At 40.0% G+C, this 17,950-nt stretch overlaps 1 protein-coding gene across 10 annotated transcripts in view; it reads left to right on the top strand.

Annotated features, from left to right (window-relative positions):
• CEP128 (centrosomal protein 128) overlaps positions 1 to 17,950 on the top strand; it is a 432,173-nt gene that overhangs the window by 156,241 nt on the left and 257,982 nt on the right. For all 10 annotated transcript variants that reach the window (XR_005597581.1, XR_005597582.1, XR_005597583.1 and 7 more), the window contains one exon: positions 2,456 to 2,620. Coding sequence is in view for 7 of the 10 variants with exons in the window: in XM_039534734.1 (XP_039390668.1) it covers positions 2,456 to 2,620 (165 nt within the window). In the remaining 3 variants the exon portion in view is untranslated. The remainder of the gene's footprint in view (positions 1 to 2,455; positions 2,621 to 17,950) is intronic.

Below are 17,950 nucleotides of genomic sequence, written 5' to 3' on the forward strand. Positions count from 1 at the left end.
TTAGCCATGTGGAGTAGCTGGAAATGGATGTTTTTTTCTTTGCTTAGAAATTTGAATTGGTGGTACTTTGAAATATATGGTTAACGCTTGCTGTGCCAAATTTTGAAAGTTATGCTCAAGTGTTGGTTGATATGGAAGGTGTTCAGATATTAGTGATAGATAGCAGTATAAAACCTTAAAATAGGTAGGTGACTGTTAATGGAGGGAGCAGAGGGAAGAGATGTGTGAGTGTTCTAGGTGGTAAATTCCTCAGAACGGAGCTGTTGATGACTGTATTCCTCAATTCAGGCAGCTTAAACCCACAGTACAGATATTGTAGTAAGAGGCTTGGTATATGAACCTGAATAGAACAGAAACTTAATTTTTTCATGCTGCCTCTGCAGAATCCAGTTTTACCAGCACCCTTCACATTCTTGCTGTTCCCTCCCATGCTCCTCCTACTTAACCACTGACCTCTTCCTCCTTTCCCACTCTTCCATCCCCTTTGGCTTCCATGGAGCTGCTGTATGGTGTGTTAGATAAATGGGGAGTAAGTAGCAGGAGTAGTGAGTAGTAGTTTGTGTGTAGCAGGAGAGGCAGTGGTGCATTGGGAATGTTGTGTGTATATATGAGGGAACCTGGCATGGCGCAGGCCGGAGTGTGTGTGTGTGAGACTTGTGGTTGGGAGGAGCCCACTGTCTCTGCGCTGAAGCGTCAGTTCTTGAAGAGCTCCCGTGCTGCAGAAGTAGTAGGCTTTTAGTTATATTTTAAATAGAAATTGCAATGCTACCTTAATTATGTAGTCACTACTAGTGTCTCCATTCTAAACACAAGTAAGCCGAAGCACAGGGATTTAAGTGGCTTGCTCAAAAGTCCCTTGGTGAGCCAATTACACATTCAGAAATAGAGCCCCAGAGTCTTGACTCTGTCCTCAGTTCTTACCCTTCCTGTCCCCCTTCTGCTTTTAAAATAATTATTGTAATTTTAGAATAATAACTTGCAGCTTGCATACATGACAGACATTCTCAGTGATAACTACTTAAAGAATATACACAGTGTAATTTACATACACACCATGCAGGTATGGCTTGTGGCTTTTTCCCCCCTCCTCCACTTACTGTTATGGGATCATCTCAGGTCTGATAAGTTGACATCATACCTGCTTTTTCAGTCTCAGAAATGATTGAAAATGTTGATTTTTTTCTTCTCTAGCGTCTTTGTGTCTCCTTTTTTCTCTGATACTGTCACATTTAGTAGAATGCAGAAAACCAAGTTGATGTTGGCAAGGGATTGTCTCCTTGATTGTCTCCAGCTGTATAAATCTTTAATACACTTGCCATGTAGGGAACATGAGAGGTTGACACCATATTGTGCTTGCACTTAAAATGGAATTGGATTCTTGCTTTCTCTGATGGGATAATTTACTTTTCAAGTTTGTTTTTTGTGTGTCTGAATCCCAGGCTCCATGAAAATATAACTCTCTTCCCCAAGTAGAGTGGCAATATGGAACAAGTGTGGTTTCCTTGTTAGCTCTGTGCATTTTTTGTTTGTTTGTAATGTAGATTTTCTCTGCAGAATTTCTCAAACCCCTCTGTGCCAGTCAAGTTGCTATTATCTTTATTGCATACATCAACTCCACTTATTTCAGGAAGGAGAAGTCTCAATATTTTTACACTAAACGATAACCCATTTTATTCAATCTGCCCCACCACAAAAAATCTATTTACCGTAAAGCATTAAAGGGGCTAAAGTTATGTCTCTCTTTGTACAAGTGTCTCTACTAATAGCTTTCAAATCTCAGAATTCTAGAAATTCTAGGTGAAAAAGACCATTAAATCATCTAGTTCATTTCCCTTTAAGCATAGGAGTAATCTGTGTCACTGATCCTGATAACGAAAATAATACATTTTTAATGTTTTAGGCTTCCAATGAATTTCAGTAATGGAATGTTAATTTGTTTAAACATTGAGCTTTTCATACAGAGCTATCAAGTTGATGAGCGTGGCAGAATTGCACTACAGAATACACAAGTCCTCCATTTAGCAGTCTCAAAATTATACAGGATCTTGCAAGATCTTACCGAATCCCACAAAGTACACTGCAAGCGTCAGCACTTTTTCTTTAGCTGATTTTGCTGTTACTCTTGTGTCTTGGATAAAATGCATGACAAATCCACTTTGTAATGGAAAAACCTTCTTTATATTTTAATTGTTCTATTGCCAATGATGAAATCATATCATTATGAGTAGAGAAGCATTGCTTAGTAATCCAGTTTCTATGTAATATATTTATATATGTACAATACTGATGCTTATTTTTAGAAATGTAATCCCAATAAAATTGTAGCAAAGTCTTACTGATTAAATATTGGTATCTTCCCCTAATCTTTTTGCATGGATTTGGGGCTATGCAATCTGGGAATGTTCATAAAGAACTTTTATACTGACCGTGTCCTCTGTTTTCCCACTACCATCAGACAGAACTTTTAGATGAGAAAAATGTAGTGAAAGCTCAGCGTCGACAGGTGGAGAAGATGAAAACTGAATATGATAAGATGACAGAAGAGTTAACCCAGAATGAACAGGAAAACACAAAACTTAGACGGAAATATGAGCTTGTGAAACAGGAACTGGAGGAAAAGGTAAACAGGCATCCTAATCTTATTGGGCATCTGATATATAAGGGCCAGAATCCATCCGATTTCACTACTCTATTTAGATGTTTTAGACTGCCAAATAATATATGTAAGCTTTGGGAGAACATTTGAAGCCATGCCACTTTAGGCTATGATTGTGTTAGATCAAATAAGGTAAATATGGTTGGATGAGATCAGTACTTTCATAGCATACCTCCAAGAGAAGTGTTGGTGATTTCAATAGGGAACTGCCTTCCCTCAGTCAAAATTGTACCAATCCCTGGCTTGGTATTAGTGTGCACTACAGCACAGCACAATGGTGCTGACAGTACTGTCTTTCAAATATGTTAAAGTGAGGTCCTGACAGTAAGCGGCCATTAAAGATGGCATTCTGCAAGAGTAGAGATATCTGTCCTTGCATCCTCCCAGATTCCAGTGTGGGTAACTAACAGCTCTGTGTCTAACTCTTCTATTGCTTAAAGTGGATAAATTATTATTCTCCACTTTGTCCTTAAATCGTTGTGTAATGCTAAGAAGTCCAGGGCAAGTTTAAAGTTTTTTTAAGTGTAAAGTTATCTGAGCACAATAAAAGGAATTAAAAAGAACATGGTTAAAGTTTTCATGCTTGACTATTTAAAGTATGGCAAATAGAATTTTGCCCAACTTTATAAGAAAAACTCACTTTTGAGTTCAGAAAGAAACATGAGAAATTTCAATTCAAAGGATAACATTCTTGAAAAGCTGTATGTGTCTGAAAATGTAGTGGGAGTAACTTCTCAACCATAATGGTAATTTGACCAAATGGAAAAGGTTAGTTTGGGGTAAAGGATGTGTTTTTTTTTAAGTGGTTGAGCATCAAGTATTTTTTTCAAAATTACTAAAGACTGGTAGTTTAAAGAAACAAGAAATGATAGGCTAAGTCTTAATTGTCTCTCTTAATGCCAATTCAGTGATGTGACTTCCACTATTTTAGACAGACAAAGTGGGTGAGGTAATATCTTTTATTGGATCAGCTTCTGTTGGTGAGAGAGAAAGCTTTCACAGAGCTTTTCTTCAGGTCATTGGCTCAACACCCTTGTGGTTGTCTTCAGCTCATGAATATGCAGTCTGCTAATACACATGTATCAGAGTTCTAATTAGCTTTGTCTTTTGGGGTGGAAAGTTCTCAGCACATCTTTAAAGTTAGAGTTTTTACGCTTTCTTTTACTGAGTTCATTTTCTGATCTCACATTAGTTTCCTCAGGATTTAATAGAACATGAAATTCTTCTTCAAATTAGTTCAAGTGTTTTCCAATATAAAGATCTTCAGCCTTAAAATAGTCTTTTCAGACTTAAGTGATTCTTAAAGGAAATCTTTAACTTAAATGGTTTCAGAGTGGTAGTCATGTTAGTCATCAAAAAAATTCTCCTTTCCTCTTAATGCTCCTTGGAGAGATGGTTCTTGTCTTCTTGAGTTTAGTAAGGAGTTGCTTAAGCACCGCAAGATAACTAATTCCCCAATTAATATCAATATCTCTATATTCAAATGGCTTCTGACATTAGTAACCAGTTATAGCATCAAATGATCTTATTGTATTTGTACATAAAGCATTTCACCTTTAAAAGGAAACATGAATTAGAAGTAACAAAGGTCGTCTTTACAACATTTTCCAACCTTAAATGTTCTCCTTAACATTTGAAGAATATTGACTTCAGAGTGTTTATGAAAGAAACAGTTCCAATAAGAATATTCCTACATTTTTGGGGGTTTAAACTAAGATTTTTCTCTATTAAGGAGGAGGAAGGCCCATTCTGATGACTTGTTTTATTTCTCTGAGAACACATCCTGATTGTTACTTCTCTTCAATAGCCTTAACATTCTTTTAAATTCAGGATTCTGTAAGATATTTATGTCGCCGGGGAGGGGGGGGAGGAAGGCTGCTTTCTTGAGATAAAATCATCTCTATACCAAACAAGCTTCTTGTACAAGGGGAATGGCCTGATTTCTGATAAGACAATCTCATTGATTTCTTTGCCTGTAGACCAAATGGTTTCTTGATTTATGACCCACTCTATATAGCATTTACAAGTTATGATTAGACTCCTAGCAAATGCTCTATACAAAGCACGAGTCACAATTACTAACAGTGATATACACCTTTCAGAACATAGCATAAAAGAGAATAGCATAGAATGTTACAGCAAAATAGAAGTTATAAAGCTGTATTTCAGAGCTTGAGTAAACACTTGTGGACTTCTATGACTGAGGAGGTGGTATCTTCCTTGACACTACTCTGTCCCTGTTCGACAGAAAGCAGAGATCTCCTAGGAGTTTCCTTAGCTTGAACATTTCATTTAATGAGAGAACTCACAAAATTACAGTTTTGGTTACTTATCTGATTCTCCAAACATCACTGGTTTCTCCAAATATCATTGTATTTAGGTTGTAACATCTTCAGAGAAGGGATTGCCTACGACCGAGTTTGGACTGTAGGGCCCCATTCTTAGTTGGTCCTTATACACTATCATAATAAAGAAGATAAAAATAATGTATATGAAAGTAATTGTAGATATCTCCTAAAATTCAGTAAAGATGAAGGCAAGTTTGTAATAATCTAAATAAGAATAGATTACAATTTTATTACTAACTATTTTTGCAACAGCATTTAGGTTTACACCTACATTAATGTGTAGACTTGTGTTCAGTTTAGCAAACTGTAGTTGATGTTTTTAGGAGTCAGAAAAGGCTTCAAGTTATGCTAAAGAAACTTAACTTGAATCACTTTTGGCCTTCTTTTATATTGGTATCTTTCATTTGGGGTTTTGGCTCTGTATCATGTCCCACATTTGAGCTGTCGAAGGTTAGAAGTGTACTGAAGGTTAAAGTACCAACAGCAAAAATCTGAAGAGGACATAGGAGAAAGAAATCTTTAAAAATAAGGCTCCAATTCTGCAGTGCATTCTCCTATGTGCTTAAGTATATGAAGAGTCCATTTTGACCATGTCACCCATCCTTTTGCATCCTTCCACTGGGTCCTTGTTCTCTAGCATATCAAACTTAAGCTAATTGTCTTCACTTTCAAGGCCCTTCATGATCTATCCACACTCCACTTCTTATCTCCCATTCAGTATCAAAAAGTCAACTCCTATCTCCAGTCAGCCCTTGATGCCAGCTGCCCACTTGCTAAATTTTTGAACAAGCACCTTCAGGCTTTCTCCCATATTGCCCCTCATGCTGGGGAGGAGCTCTCTGTAAACCTCCATAAAACTAACTCCTCCTCCTGCTGATTCCTCCTTAAAACTCTTGTTTGTCAAGAAAACAAAAAAACTTGACAGTGTTTCGATTGGTGGTATGATGAGACCACAGACTATCCTGTTGACCAATGTTGTCTCCTTGTTTCTTGTGCTTTCCCATCTCTCTGTCTGTATCCATCTGTTGTCTTATATTTAGATTGTAAGATCTTCAGAATGGGAACTTTTTTTTCTATCTTTTTCTTAATTTTTTACCGCGCCTAACATAATGGGGTCCAGAGCCAAGACTGATGCCCCTAAGTATAATCCTAATACACATAATAAAAGTAAGTGTTGTGTTTAGATTTCTCTAACTAATAAAATTGATTATTTAATTTTTAACCTTTTTTTGTTGTCTGGATAGAATTTTATATAGCAGTTGAATATGGAAACAAAATGCATTGTTTCAGCAGCTATTTTATCACTTTATTCTGTTGCTGATTTTCAAGTTAACGTCAAAGGGTACAGCTGCATTGTTAAAAGTACCCCATGGCAGTGAATCTCAGAGCTTGGGTCAACTGACTCAGGCTTTCACTGCGGGGCTGAAAATAGCAGTGTGGATGTTCCTTACTGGGCTGGAGTATGGGCTCTCAGACCATTCCCCTACACTGGGTCTCTAGTCTGCTGAGCCTCTTGGCCAGGGCTTCTTTGACAACTTAGCAACTATCCATTTTAGCAACTCTCCATCTTACATCCCAAATTAGCAACTCTCCATCTTACGTCCTGGATGCTCCATACTTAACTCCTCAGGAGACAGAGTGTTCTGGGAATGTACAAAACAGTCTCCTGACTAGCAGAAAGCCACCTATTAGATGCACTTACCTGTTGAAGTAGAAACAGTTCTCCTTATGATCAAAACAGAGGGATGTTTTGCCAGTCCGGGCCTCTATCCAGCATGTTTTGGACTGCTTGTTCCACCTGAAACAGCAAGGTCTATTGATTAGCTCAATCAGAATTCATCTAGCAGCTATCTCTGCTTTCCAACCACCAGTTGTGGGTTGTTGAGTATTTTCTAATCCAATATGAGTCAGATTCTTAAAAGGTCTGGACAGATTATATCCCCATGTCATGTATTCCCATTCCTTCCTGAGACTTAAATCTGGTGAAAGCAAGATTTCTGGGACCACCTTTTGAACTGATGGCCCCCATATTGTATAAAGTTTTCCTGATCAAGGAAGTAAGGGATTCATAATTCTGGGCAATATTACAAAGCATAATGTGATCTGGTCCTGTGCAAGTGCTCTTGATTCAGCTCTTTTGATCTGTCTGAGTTCTGACCTGCTGCATCCCCTGTTGTTCCAGTTTTAGTCTACACAGCGTATGTCTCCAGTTAAACACCTGCATCTGGCCCATGTCAGCAGACTCAGGCTTGCAGGGCTCAGGCTGTGGGACTATAAACTGCAGTATAGACATCCAGGCTTGGGCTGGAGCCCAGGCTCTGAGACCTCTCTCCACCTCACGAGGTTCCAGAGCTCTACACTGCAGTATTATAGCTCTACAGCCTGAGCCCGACTCAGATGACACCGGCCAGTGTGTGGCTTCTCGATATGGATATTTAAATTTCATTGCTGGGTTCTATATCAAGAGCTGAAGATTAGAATCAGGACATGTTGAAAGATTGATATGGAGAGAACTACTAGTCCTGCAGATTTTCATCACTGATCATCATCTTATGATGATGACATTCAAAAAATAACTTGTTCTCTAGTCTCTGAAAAGATATTAGGGAGCTGCAGGCTTTTTCAGAGGTTTCTTATGTACTACTATGACTTGAAGACACTGTGAGAGGCAAGGCAGGTGAGGTAATAGCTTTTATTAGACCAATGTCTGTTGATGAGAGAGACAAACTTTCGAGCTTACACAGAGCTCTTCAAGTTTTTGTTGACAAGCTGTTTAAGTTTGAAAGCTTGTGTCTCATCAACAGAAGTTGGTTCAATAAAAGATATTACCTAACCTGCCTTATATCTTTAATATCCTGCAACCAACACAGCTACAACAGTATTGCATTGAATACACAGTGTCCGTTTCTATCGATTTACACTTCAGCAACAAAAGACCATCCATCCTAAGTTCTGAGTGTCCTTGACAGTCTTTAAAAATGTAGCATGTAAGTAATAGAATCCCTCAACTGCTTCAGACCACAATATACCAACCATAGCAAAAATATACAAACCATAAACCCTCAACCAAACACCCATCATAGTTGCATCCTACTACCCAGGCTCACTAGTCTCCCAGTCTTCATGAGCCAGGAAGAAAAGATGGGCCTTGAAGTGCTCCCTGAAATCTAATTAACTTTGGTTGTTCTGGGCCAAAGGAGGGAAGGAATTCTCAAGTTTTGAGGATCTAACAGAGAATGCTGTGCCAGAGTTACCAGCAGAACTCCAGCTCAGGCTCCCTTGTGGAGTGCAAACATATCAGTATCTCATGGGGAGCAAGGTGATCTCTGAAGTAAGTAAAGCCCTAAGTGTCCTGGGACCAAAGTTAAACACAACCAGGAAACCAGTAGGTAGCCACTGCAGCTCAAGGATCACAGGTGTCGTGTGCTCAAAACAAAATAAAAACAAAAAGAGTGTTTGAAGAAACTACATTTAACAGACATTGCCAAATTTTACACTGGCTTCAGTTTTTGGATGGACATAAGATTAAACCATAAACCAACTTACTGGTTTCTTTGTAATTGTGTACAACTTTTTCCTCCTCAAAGAATCTGGTTGTTTTCTCTTTTGGTGTGTCTGAATGATATTGAATGGAAAGCCGGACATATTTATCTTCCTGTTCTGCTGTTTCTCTGTTGAACTGGCATTATAAATCCAGAAGTACTCCCTGACCACCGCCAACAACAGTTTTAATGTTAGTTTGTGCATGTATACTATTAGGTATTCCCGTGCGTTCGGACTGTTTTAACATTTTATCACTATTCTTTTGTAAGTCTATGAAGTTTTTCCTGTACCTTCCAGAGTTCTTTTTCAAACACATAATTGTCAGACTTCAGCTTCTGAAGTCTTTTATTGCATTGTCTTGTAATTTCTTCATTTTGGCTTCCAATTTTCTCTTCACACCATCATGGTTTTTTAATGTATTCTTCAGCACACAAATATATTCCAATCAATGCCGTTGGTATACCATGAGAGAGATTTCTCTCCTTGTTCTTATTCCAGGACACTGTGTCTTCAAAAAGAGATTTCATTGCACAGATGGTGTTGGAATTTATCTTGAACAGTGCCAAGTACATTGTCAGAACTTAAATTAATATTATGTTCTAATGGCAAAATTGTAAATGGAAGACTTTGTTCCTCATTTTTATGACATAAAAGTTAATCTCATATATTAAGATTCACAAAAAGTTAAAGGGGGAAAAAGTAGCATCCCACAGGAAAGTACTTATGATTTCAAATAGTCTCCAGCCCATTATGCAACTAAAAGGATGCTAAAACCGTTGGCTTACAAGTCTCATATCTTATTGTTTCATGCGAGTAACTTTCAAATCTTGTTATGGCAAGGTTTGTTTGGACTGCAAATGTTAATGACAGGCACAACTCTGTTTGCCACATGGACATAATTAAGAAAGAAAGAAAGAAAAAGAAAGCATGAGAACTCTAAATTGACTTTTACCAATCCAAAAGATTTCCCAGGGGAAAAAAGTTGATTTTTATCCTTACTGCTGTGTTCTTTGGATCAAATCTGACCAGCTGTTCAGGATTGTTAATCCTTTTACGATGTTAAACAAATATCAATGTGTCAAATGTCCTTTTCTGTGTACAGGACATTCACTTCACTACAGCATCACAATCGAGTTCACTGTGATCAAGAGCTGTCTAACTCTTGTTAGACGAATTTTATCATAGTCTAGTTAAAACTGTAGGAATGAAAAAAAGTTCACTAGCAAACTCCCCCCTCCACCGCCACCTCCCCCCCCCCCCCCCCCGTACATGAAAGCAAAGGTCTTTGGGCTTTTTTCCTTTGGGCTGTGACTGTACTACTTGTCTCTTTCACACAGTTCTGTACAGACAAAACAGCATGTAAAAGCAATGAGCAAATGTTACCGCAAATGTATTTGTCTGGAATCAATTTTAGGTCATCTTTTCCATCCTGCATTAGCTTCTACTAAAAATTTTTAACATTGTCCAATATGTGATAATTACAAATCTCTAAGCTTCCATTTTGAGTAAGGGTGATAAATGCTATAGAATTCCTCTGTCTTAATTTAGGCTCACACACGCATCTTTATAAACAATGTGATACAGCAGGGCCAGGGAGCAGTGAGACAGTGGTTGAGGGGAAATATATAAGCCCTGGGCTAATTAAGGCGTGGTTCCCTGTAGACTAGGGAGGGTTGCTACAGGTTAATTGGAGCACCTGTAGTCAATAAAGGCCCTGCCAGGAACCTAATAAAACCCCCTGCTTCAGGCAGACAGGGTGTGCAAGGAAGGAGAGAGGACTGGAGTTTGGAGATGTGTTGCTGATCATTGAAAGACCAGAGAACTGGAGGAAGGGAGACCTTGCTTCAGCAGGGCAGGGAGACTCCCTCCCCCAGCATCAAGGAACAAGGGTAACCCTATCCAAGTGGGAAGAGGATAAGAAACCCGCAGTGGTTGAGAGGAGCTGGGGCTCAGAGTGAGGACCAAACCTAGAACCCATCCCTGCTTCCTTCCTCTACCACCTTCCCAGGCCACTAGCGGGCCCCTTGACGCCCCAAGAGCAGGAGCAAGGGGGGGTGTCCTAGCCCCCCCCCCCACCAAGAAAAGCATGGGACCCACCATCTGAACATTGGTCATTTTGCCACAACAAATAAATAAGCTTTTTGAAAAATTGCATATTGTCATTATTGATTTGTGGAGTTAATGGAGAAGCTCTCATTTTCCCATGTAATCCTTCACTTTACTTTCATTTGCTTGAATATGCTGCAGCTTTAGTTTTGCGTTCTCATTTCTGAAGCTGATTCTTGGAATCTTAACTTCTCATTGTGGACAATTTTCCATTCAGCTCATGTGTCCAATACGTATCTCTTTATTAATAATATATTGGGGAGGGGAATCTAGATTATTTCTAGACTGCTCCATTAAGTCTTTCTCCTCATTAGACTGTCATTTTACTTTATAAAATGTTTAAATGTTTCAAACCAATAATAAATCTCATGAATTCTAGACAAAATTTACATAGGAAAATATACTTATTTGAAGAATCCTGTGGCACCTTATAGACACACAGGTTTTTTTGCAGAGCTTGCTGAATGAATACCCACTTCTTTCAGAGAAGTATTCAAGACGTATTCACAAGCTCATGCTGCAAAAACTGTTAGTAGTCTATATAGGTACAGATTTTTTGTTGCTTTACAGACAGATCCAGACTCACACCTCTGATCTGATGATACTTATTTGAAGTATTTATAGAATGAAAAACCTTTCTTTTGGGACAAATACATGTTTTTTTGTTCTTCTCATTGGTGGTATTGTTACATAAGAGTCCCAATAGCTTTCTTGGGGTCAAACTGAACACAGAGGACTCCACCTTTGAGAACACTAGTAATTCTTCTTTGGACATACAGTGCCACCAAACTGTCTCAGCAAAATGAGGATACACATCAAGCAGGGGAGGGGAGGCGACAAAGAACCATTTTTTTGTTTATAAATGCTCATGAAATTAATGAAAGTATGGCAAAATTGGCTAAAGTCCAAGCACTGCACAGGCTAGTACTCTGTAGGATTCCCTAAATAGCTTTAATGTTTATTGGTATTTCTATGGATGATAGGATGAACTTGTAGCTTTTTGTGTCAAAGGAGGAATCTGGTCTTTTCTCTCTCAGTTGTAGACTTTGGCTCAGTTGAGTTGATGGTGAGAACCTTTCATCTCTTCTTCTTTCGATGGCTGTCTTGGAAAGACAACAGGATATGACTTTAGGTGTGGTCAGTGTTGTGAGAGAGCCCCTGCCACCTTCTGGATGGTGAAGGTCTTTTGTAGGTATCAGTGTTCCCTTATGCTGCCTCAGAGCACACCCTCACGTCTTCAAAGGCCAAAAGGGCGTTACAGCCTTGTCAGAATTTGATGAGATCAATGGCCTGGCATCTTGATCTTGAAGACACATACACACTAACCTAGAATCTTGAATCTTGTAACAATTCATTTATAACCGCAAACATGTCTTTCAAAAACAGGATTCAAGAAGGTGTCAAGTGGTAAGCAGCTGGTACCCAAACTTCCTCTTAGACCCAAGACATAGAAGTCTTAATTGTTAAAATATAATTAATGCCTAGTCAGTATTCACACAGCCACTCATTCCCACACATCCTTTTGACAATGCATTAATTATGACACTGGGAAAGTAACTCTAATAGGTGGGGGCAGAGTCTAGGGCAAGCAAGTAACCTCACTTTATAATAACCTTTTGTTTCCAAGTCAGAAAGCTGCTTCTAATATTCCTTTAATACTATCTTTCATTAAACATTTGGCCAAGCAAAGTTAATGGGCTCTGCCTCCAAATATGGCCTATGTTCCCTAAATTGATGTATATATCTCCCTGTTTTTTGGACTTCTTCTCAAACAAACTAAGTAGTTTTGATCCTTTTTACCCTGTTGTCATTGTTGATTATACTTTTCTTTTGAAGTTGGATTTCAACTTGTGCTGCACTGAAATATGTGAAATGTGATTGTGTCCCACTGCTACCCATGGTTTTTACAAAACTTAAATCTATATCTCCTAATAATGTTTCACTGGAAAAAATCAAATTAAATTAAAAAATGTGTGCAATTTAATGTAGATCCATGGTCTGATTCTGCTTCATTGAAATCTGCAATGAAGTTCCCATTGACTTCACTTGGAAAAGAATTGGGCTTATACAATAAAATGTTATAAAACATCAATCACCTAGAGAAGTTTGACTTGAACTGAATTTCATATCATGCTGTTTAACAGGCTAAAATGTTGTTGTTATAGCCCATCGTGTTCTCTGATAATTATTTTCTTATGAGCAAATCAAAAATTGCACCCTATGCTTTCATGGCTATTGTGTGAACTGTATGACAGAGTAATCCTCTTGGTTTTTTTTAATAACACTGAAATTAGATTTAAGGGAAAAATAATTCTTCCTCTTTTAAATAAATTTTAAGCTCTCATAGCCTCTTCCATCAGTATAAAAATTGTGCTCTGAGTAAAGCTCTCATGTGGAGGATGTCACCAGTTGCAAATATACCTTGGCAATTAAGCATAAAATGATGTTTTAAGTGATTGTGATTTCCTTCCTTTGGTATAATTCAACAGACTTTGGGTTTGGTTCACTGCCTGAGTTCTGTTGGCTTGTAGAGTAGAAAGTTTGCTGTGAATGTTGGGGACTGCAGCTGTGCGAGCAGCTGGAAAAAAAGTCCCCCAAAACAATATAAAAACAAAACAAAACACCCCCACCTTGTTACATTGGTAGGTGGGAGCTGGCTGATGCTACCCAGATAGTGGATGAGAATTAAGGAGGGAACAAGGCCAAGGTATCTAGAAGATGTACTGGTTCAGCACACTCCTAGAAGCAGCCACCAAAAGGAGTCTTAGCTATAAATTGAAGTTGCCTTTATTTTGGTGAAACTGTGGGCGATGGTGGAGACTGTGCTGCCACCTGTTCTTCCCCTGGGTTGAACTTCCACTTTGGCACAACTTCCCCTTGTGAGTGCAGAGAATGCAAATTGCACTTCGTACACCTACAGGGTTGACTCAAAACTACAAGTTTACTATTTTTACTTACAGTGTAAATGGCAGCACTTGTAAGTGCAAGTGTATTTTCTACAGAAAACAATTAGATCATACACTCTGTAGCCACAGAGTTTGCATTCAGTGTTTTGGGTAAGAATTGTGCAAACATCTGTCCCTTCTACTTCACCATCATGCCTAAAACCTAATCTGGAGAGGTCAGGATTGCGTTCTAGGGATAATGAGGTTGTTGAGTTTTCATACTCATTGAGTTCTTGGACTCTATTGGGACTGCTTACAGAGTACCAACTGTAAAGGCTATGCTTTTTGTGATGTAGACGCTTAACCTCTTGTACTGGACTGAGATTACCAACTCAGTGCACACTGGCCATTGAACTGGTCATTGGATAACTCTTGGTTGCTACATACAAGTTAAAGCTACATTCAAGTTGCTGTATAACAAGCTAAAAATTACTTAGACAAGTTAGATATCTTCAAGTCACCAGGGCCTGATGAAATGCATTCTAGACTACTCAAGGTGCTGACTGAGGAGGTATTTGAGCCATTAGCGATTATCTTTGAAAGTCATGGAAGACTGGAGAGATTCCAGAGGAATAGAAAAGGGCAAATATAGTGCCCATCTGTAAAAAGGGAAATAAGGACAACCCAGGGAATTACAGACCAGTCAGCTTAACTTCAGTACCCAGAAAGATAATGGAGCAAATAATTAAATAATCAATTTGCAAATACCTAGAAGATAATAAGGTGAGAAGTAACAGTCAACATGGATTTGACAAGAACAAATAGTGTCAAACCAACCTAATAGCTTTCTTTGACAGGATAAGAAGTGGTAAATGTGGTATATCTTGACTTTAGTAAGGCTTTTGATACTATCTTGCATGACCGTCTCATAAACAAAGTAGAGAAATACAACCTAGATGGAGATACTATAAGATGGGTGCATAACTGGTTAGAAAACTATTCCCAGAGAGTAGTTATCAGTGGTTCACAGTCAAACTGCAAGGACATGTCGAGTGGGGTACCAAAGTGATCCAGTTCTGTTCAGTATCTTCATCAATGAAGTAGGTAATGGCATAGAGAGTAAGTCCACTTATAAAGTTTGTGGATGACACCAAACTGGGAGAGGTTGCAAATGCTTTGGAGGATAGGACTAAAATTCAAAATGATCCGGAGAAATGGCCTGAAGAAAATAGGATAAAATTCAATACAGACAAATGCAAAGTACTGCACTTAAGAAGGAACAATCAGTTGCACTCTTAAGCCTGGTCTACACTACGCGTTTAAACCGGTTTTAGGAGCATTAAACCGATTTAACGCCACACCCGTCCACACTAAGAGGCCCTTTATATCGGTATAAAGGGCTCTTTAAACCGGTTTCTGTACTCCTCCCTAACGAGAGGAGTAGCGCTAATATCAGTATTACCATATCGGATTAGGGTCAGTGTGGCTGCAGATCGACGGTATTGGCCTCCGGGCGGTATCCCACAGTGCACCACTGACCGCTCTGGACAGCAATCTGAACTCGGATGCAGTGGCCAGGTAGACAGGAAAAGCCCTGCGAACTTTTGAATATTTCCTGTTTGCCCAGCGTGGAGCTCCGATCAGCACGTGTGGCGATGCAGTTAAAAATCAAAATAAAGAAAGAGCTCCCGCATGGACCATGCGGACGTGATCGCTGTAAGGGCAGGCAAATCTGTTCTATCAGCGCTCCGTTACAGAAGACGAATTAAAAAACATTTTTAAAAAATCTCCAGACAGACGCCATAGCAGGGACTCAGCGCACTGCTGCGTGACAAGCGTAACGGAAAGCCAAGGAATCAAATGGACGCTCATGGACTGGAGGACTCAAGCTATCCCACTGTTCCTGCAGTCTCTCTGAAAAACATTTGCATTCTTGGCTGAGCTCCAAATGCTTCTAGGGTCAAACACAGTGTCCGCGGTGGGTCAGGGCATAGCTCGGCAATTTACGCACCCCCCCACCCACCCCCAGAAGTGAAAGGGAAAACAATCCTCTCTTGACTCTTTTACATGTCACCCTGTCTTTACTGAATGCTGCAGATAGACGCGATGCTGCAGCACTGAACACCAACATCCTTGCTCCCCCCCCGCCATGGGTGGCTGATGGTGCAAAACGACTGGTACCTGTCCTCATCATCAGCCTATTGGCACATGGGGCAGTGCAAAAGGGCTGGTAACCATGCTGACTAGCATCCGTCAGGTCGATCAAGGGCGCCTGGCCCTAATTTTTCCTGGTAGATGGTGCAGTATGGCTGATAACCATCGTCATCATAGCAACAGGGGGCTGAGCTCTGTCAGCCCCCACCCTTCATGTGTAAAAAAAAGATTCAATTGCCCCTGGACTAGCAGAGGGATGCTGGGCTCCTCTCCTCCACACTCCTTACTGTCCTGTCTGGACTATCATAGCAGCTGGAGGCTGCCTTCCACTCATTTCTCACTAACAAGTCAGTGTGTCTTATTCCTGCATTCTTTATTACTTCATCACACAAGTGGGGGGACAATGCTACAGTAGCCCAGGAAGGCTGGGGGAAGAACGGAATCAACAGGTGGGGTTGTTGCAGGAGCACCCCCTGTGAATAGCATACAGCTCATAATTTCTGCAGGATCTGACACAGAGCAGCTGTGCTCTCTGATACAGTGGTTCTCTAGTACACTTGCCCATATTCTAGGCAGGACTGATTCTATTTTTAGATACCAAAAAGGAGGGATTGACTCTGGGAGTCATTCCCAATTTTGGCTTTTGCGCCCCTGGCTAAGAGCAGCCAGGGGCACTTATGACAGCAGCAAATGGTGCAAAATGACTGGTAGCCATGATCATCTTTTTACCAATTTATGGATTGGTAGATGGTGCAGTATGGCTGGTAACTATCTCTGCTGTCATGCAAAAGCAAAAGCATGCTGCTGTGTAGTGCTGCTGAATCGCCTCTGTCAGCGGCATCTAGTACACATACGGTGACAGTCACAAAAGGCAAAACAGGCTCCATGATTGCCATGCTATGGCATCTGCCAGGGCAATCCAGGGGAAAAAGGCGCGAAATGCTTGTCTGCCGTTGCTTTCCCAGAGGAAGGAGTGACTGACGACATTTACCCAGAACCACCCACGACAATGATTTTTGCCCCATCAGGCACTGGGATCTCAACCCGGAAATTCCAAGGGGCGGGGGAGGCTGCGGGAACTATGGGATAGCTACGGAATAGCTACCCACAGAAGTCGCAACGCTCCAGAAGTCGATGCTAGCCTCGGACTGTGGATGCACACCACCGATTTAATGTGTTTAGTGTGGCCGCGCGCACTCGATTTTATACAATCTGTTTTACAAAACCGGTTTATGCAAATTCGGAATAGTCCCGTAGTGTAGACGTACCCATACAAAATGAGAAATGACTGCCTAGGAAGGAGTACTGTCGAAAGGGATCTGGGGGTCAGAGTGGGTCACAAGCTAAATATGAGTCTAGAGTGTAACATTGTTGCAAATATACCAAACCCATCCCAGAATGATATTAGCAGGAATGTTGTAAGGAAGACAGGAGAAGTAATTCTTACACTCTACTCCAGACATTCTAAAATTAGTGTAATGGGCTAAAACATCCCTCCTTGCTTGATGGCGTTGATCCTGCTGGGAAAGGATTAAGTGTCTTCTGGTTACACATTGAGGCAGTTGCTTACTCGAACTAAAGATATGGCTTTGTGCGCAAGTGGCTTTCCAGAGAGAGAAGACTAAGGCAGTGGACTGAGCAATCAAGCATGGACAGAATGTTTGAGCTAGATTTTGTTTCATTTTGGGTTCCTTATGACTAAAGCGAAAGACCAAGAAGGGTGTAAGTTGTGACCAACTGCAGTTCTGTGGATTACCTCACAATCTTAGTCTTGCAGTATATGCTTTCCTCCCCACTTCTTGTTTTTTAAATTGTCTCTAAATTGTGTTAATTATGTTGCATGTTAATGGGACTCAGAGGGCCCACCTGGGAAGATCCAATTGCAGGATCATGCCTTAGTTAACAGACTCCATACCTCACTATCAGTGCCTTGATTTTTATTGTTTTTGGTCTCATTCCAACAAAAAGAGAGAGTCTGTTCAAAATCTTATACCTTAGGACTTCAGTGAGACTTGGCACAGGTGTATAGATCTGCCTATGGAGATCCCTTTGCAGGATTGGGGCTTATTTTATTAATATTGGACCATTGTTCTTTCTTTGATATTTTAAATCCTGTCTACTCGATTGGAGGGTGGGGGAAGTATATTTAAACCTGGTCTAATTTTTTTAAAGTAATATCTTTTGCTCATCTGTTTTATATTATCTGTCTCCCCATTCCCACCAGACAAGAATCAGTGAGTTCAATTTGGATAAGTAAG

Source organism: Mauremys reevesii, linkage group 4, assembly GCF_016161935.1.
Source record: "Mauremys reevesii isolate NIE-2019 linkage group 4, ASM1616193v1, whole genome shotgun sequence".
Taxonomy (NCBI): domain Eukaryota; kingdom Metazoa; phylum Chordata; order Testudines; family Geoemydidae; genus Mauremys; species Mauremys reevesii.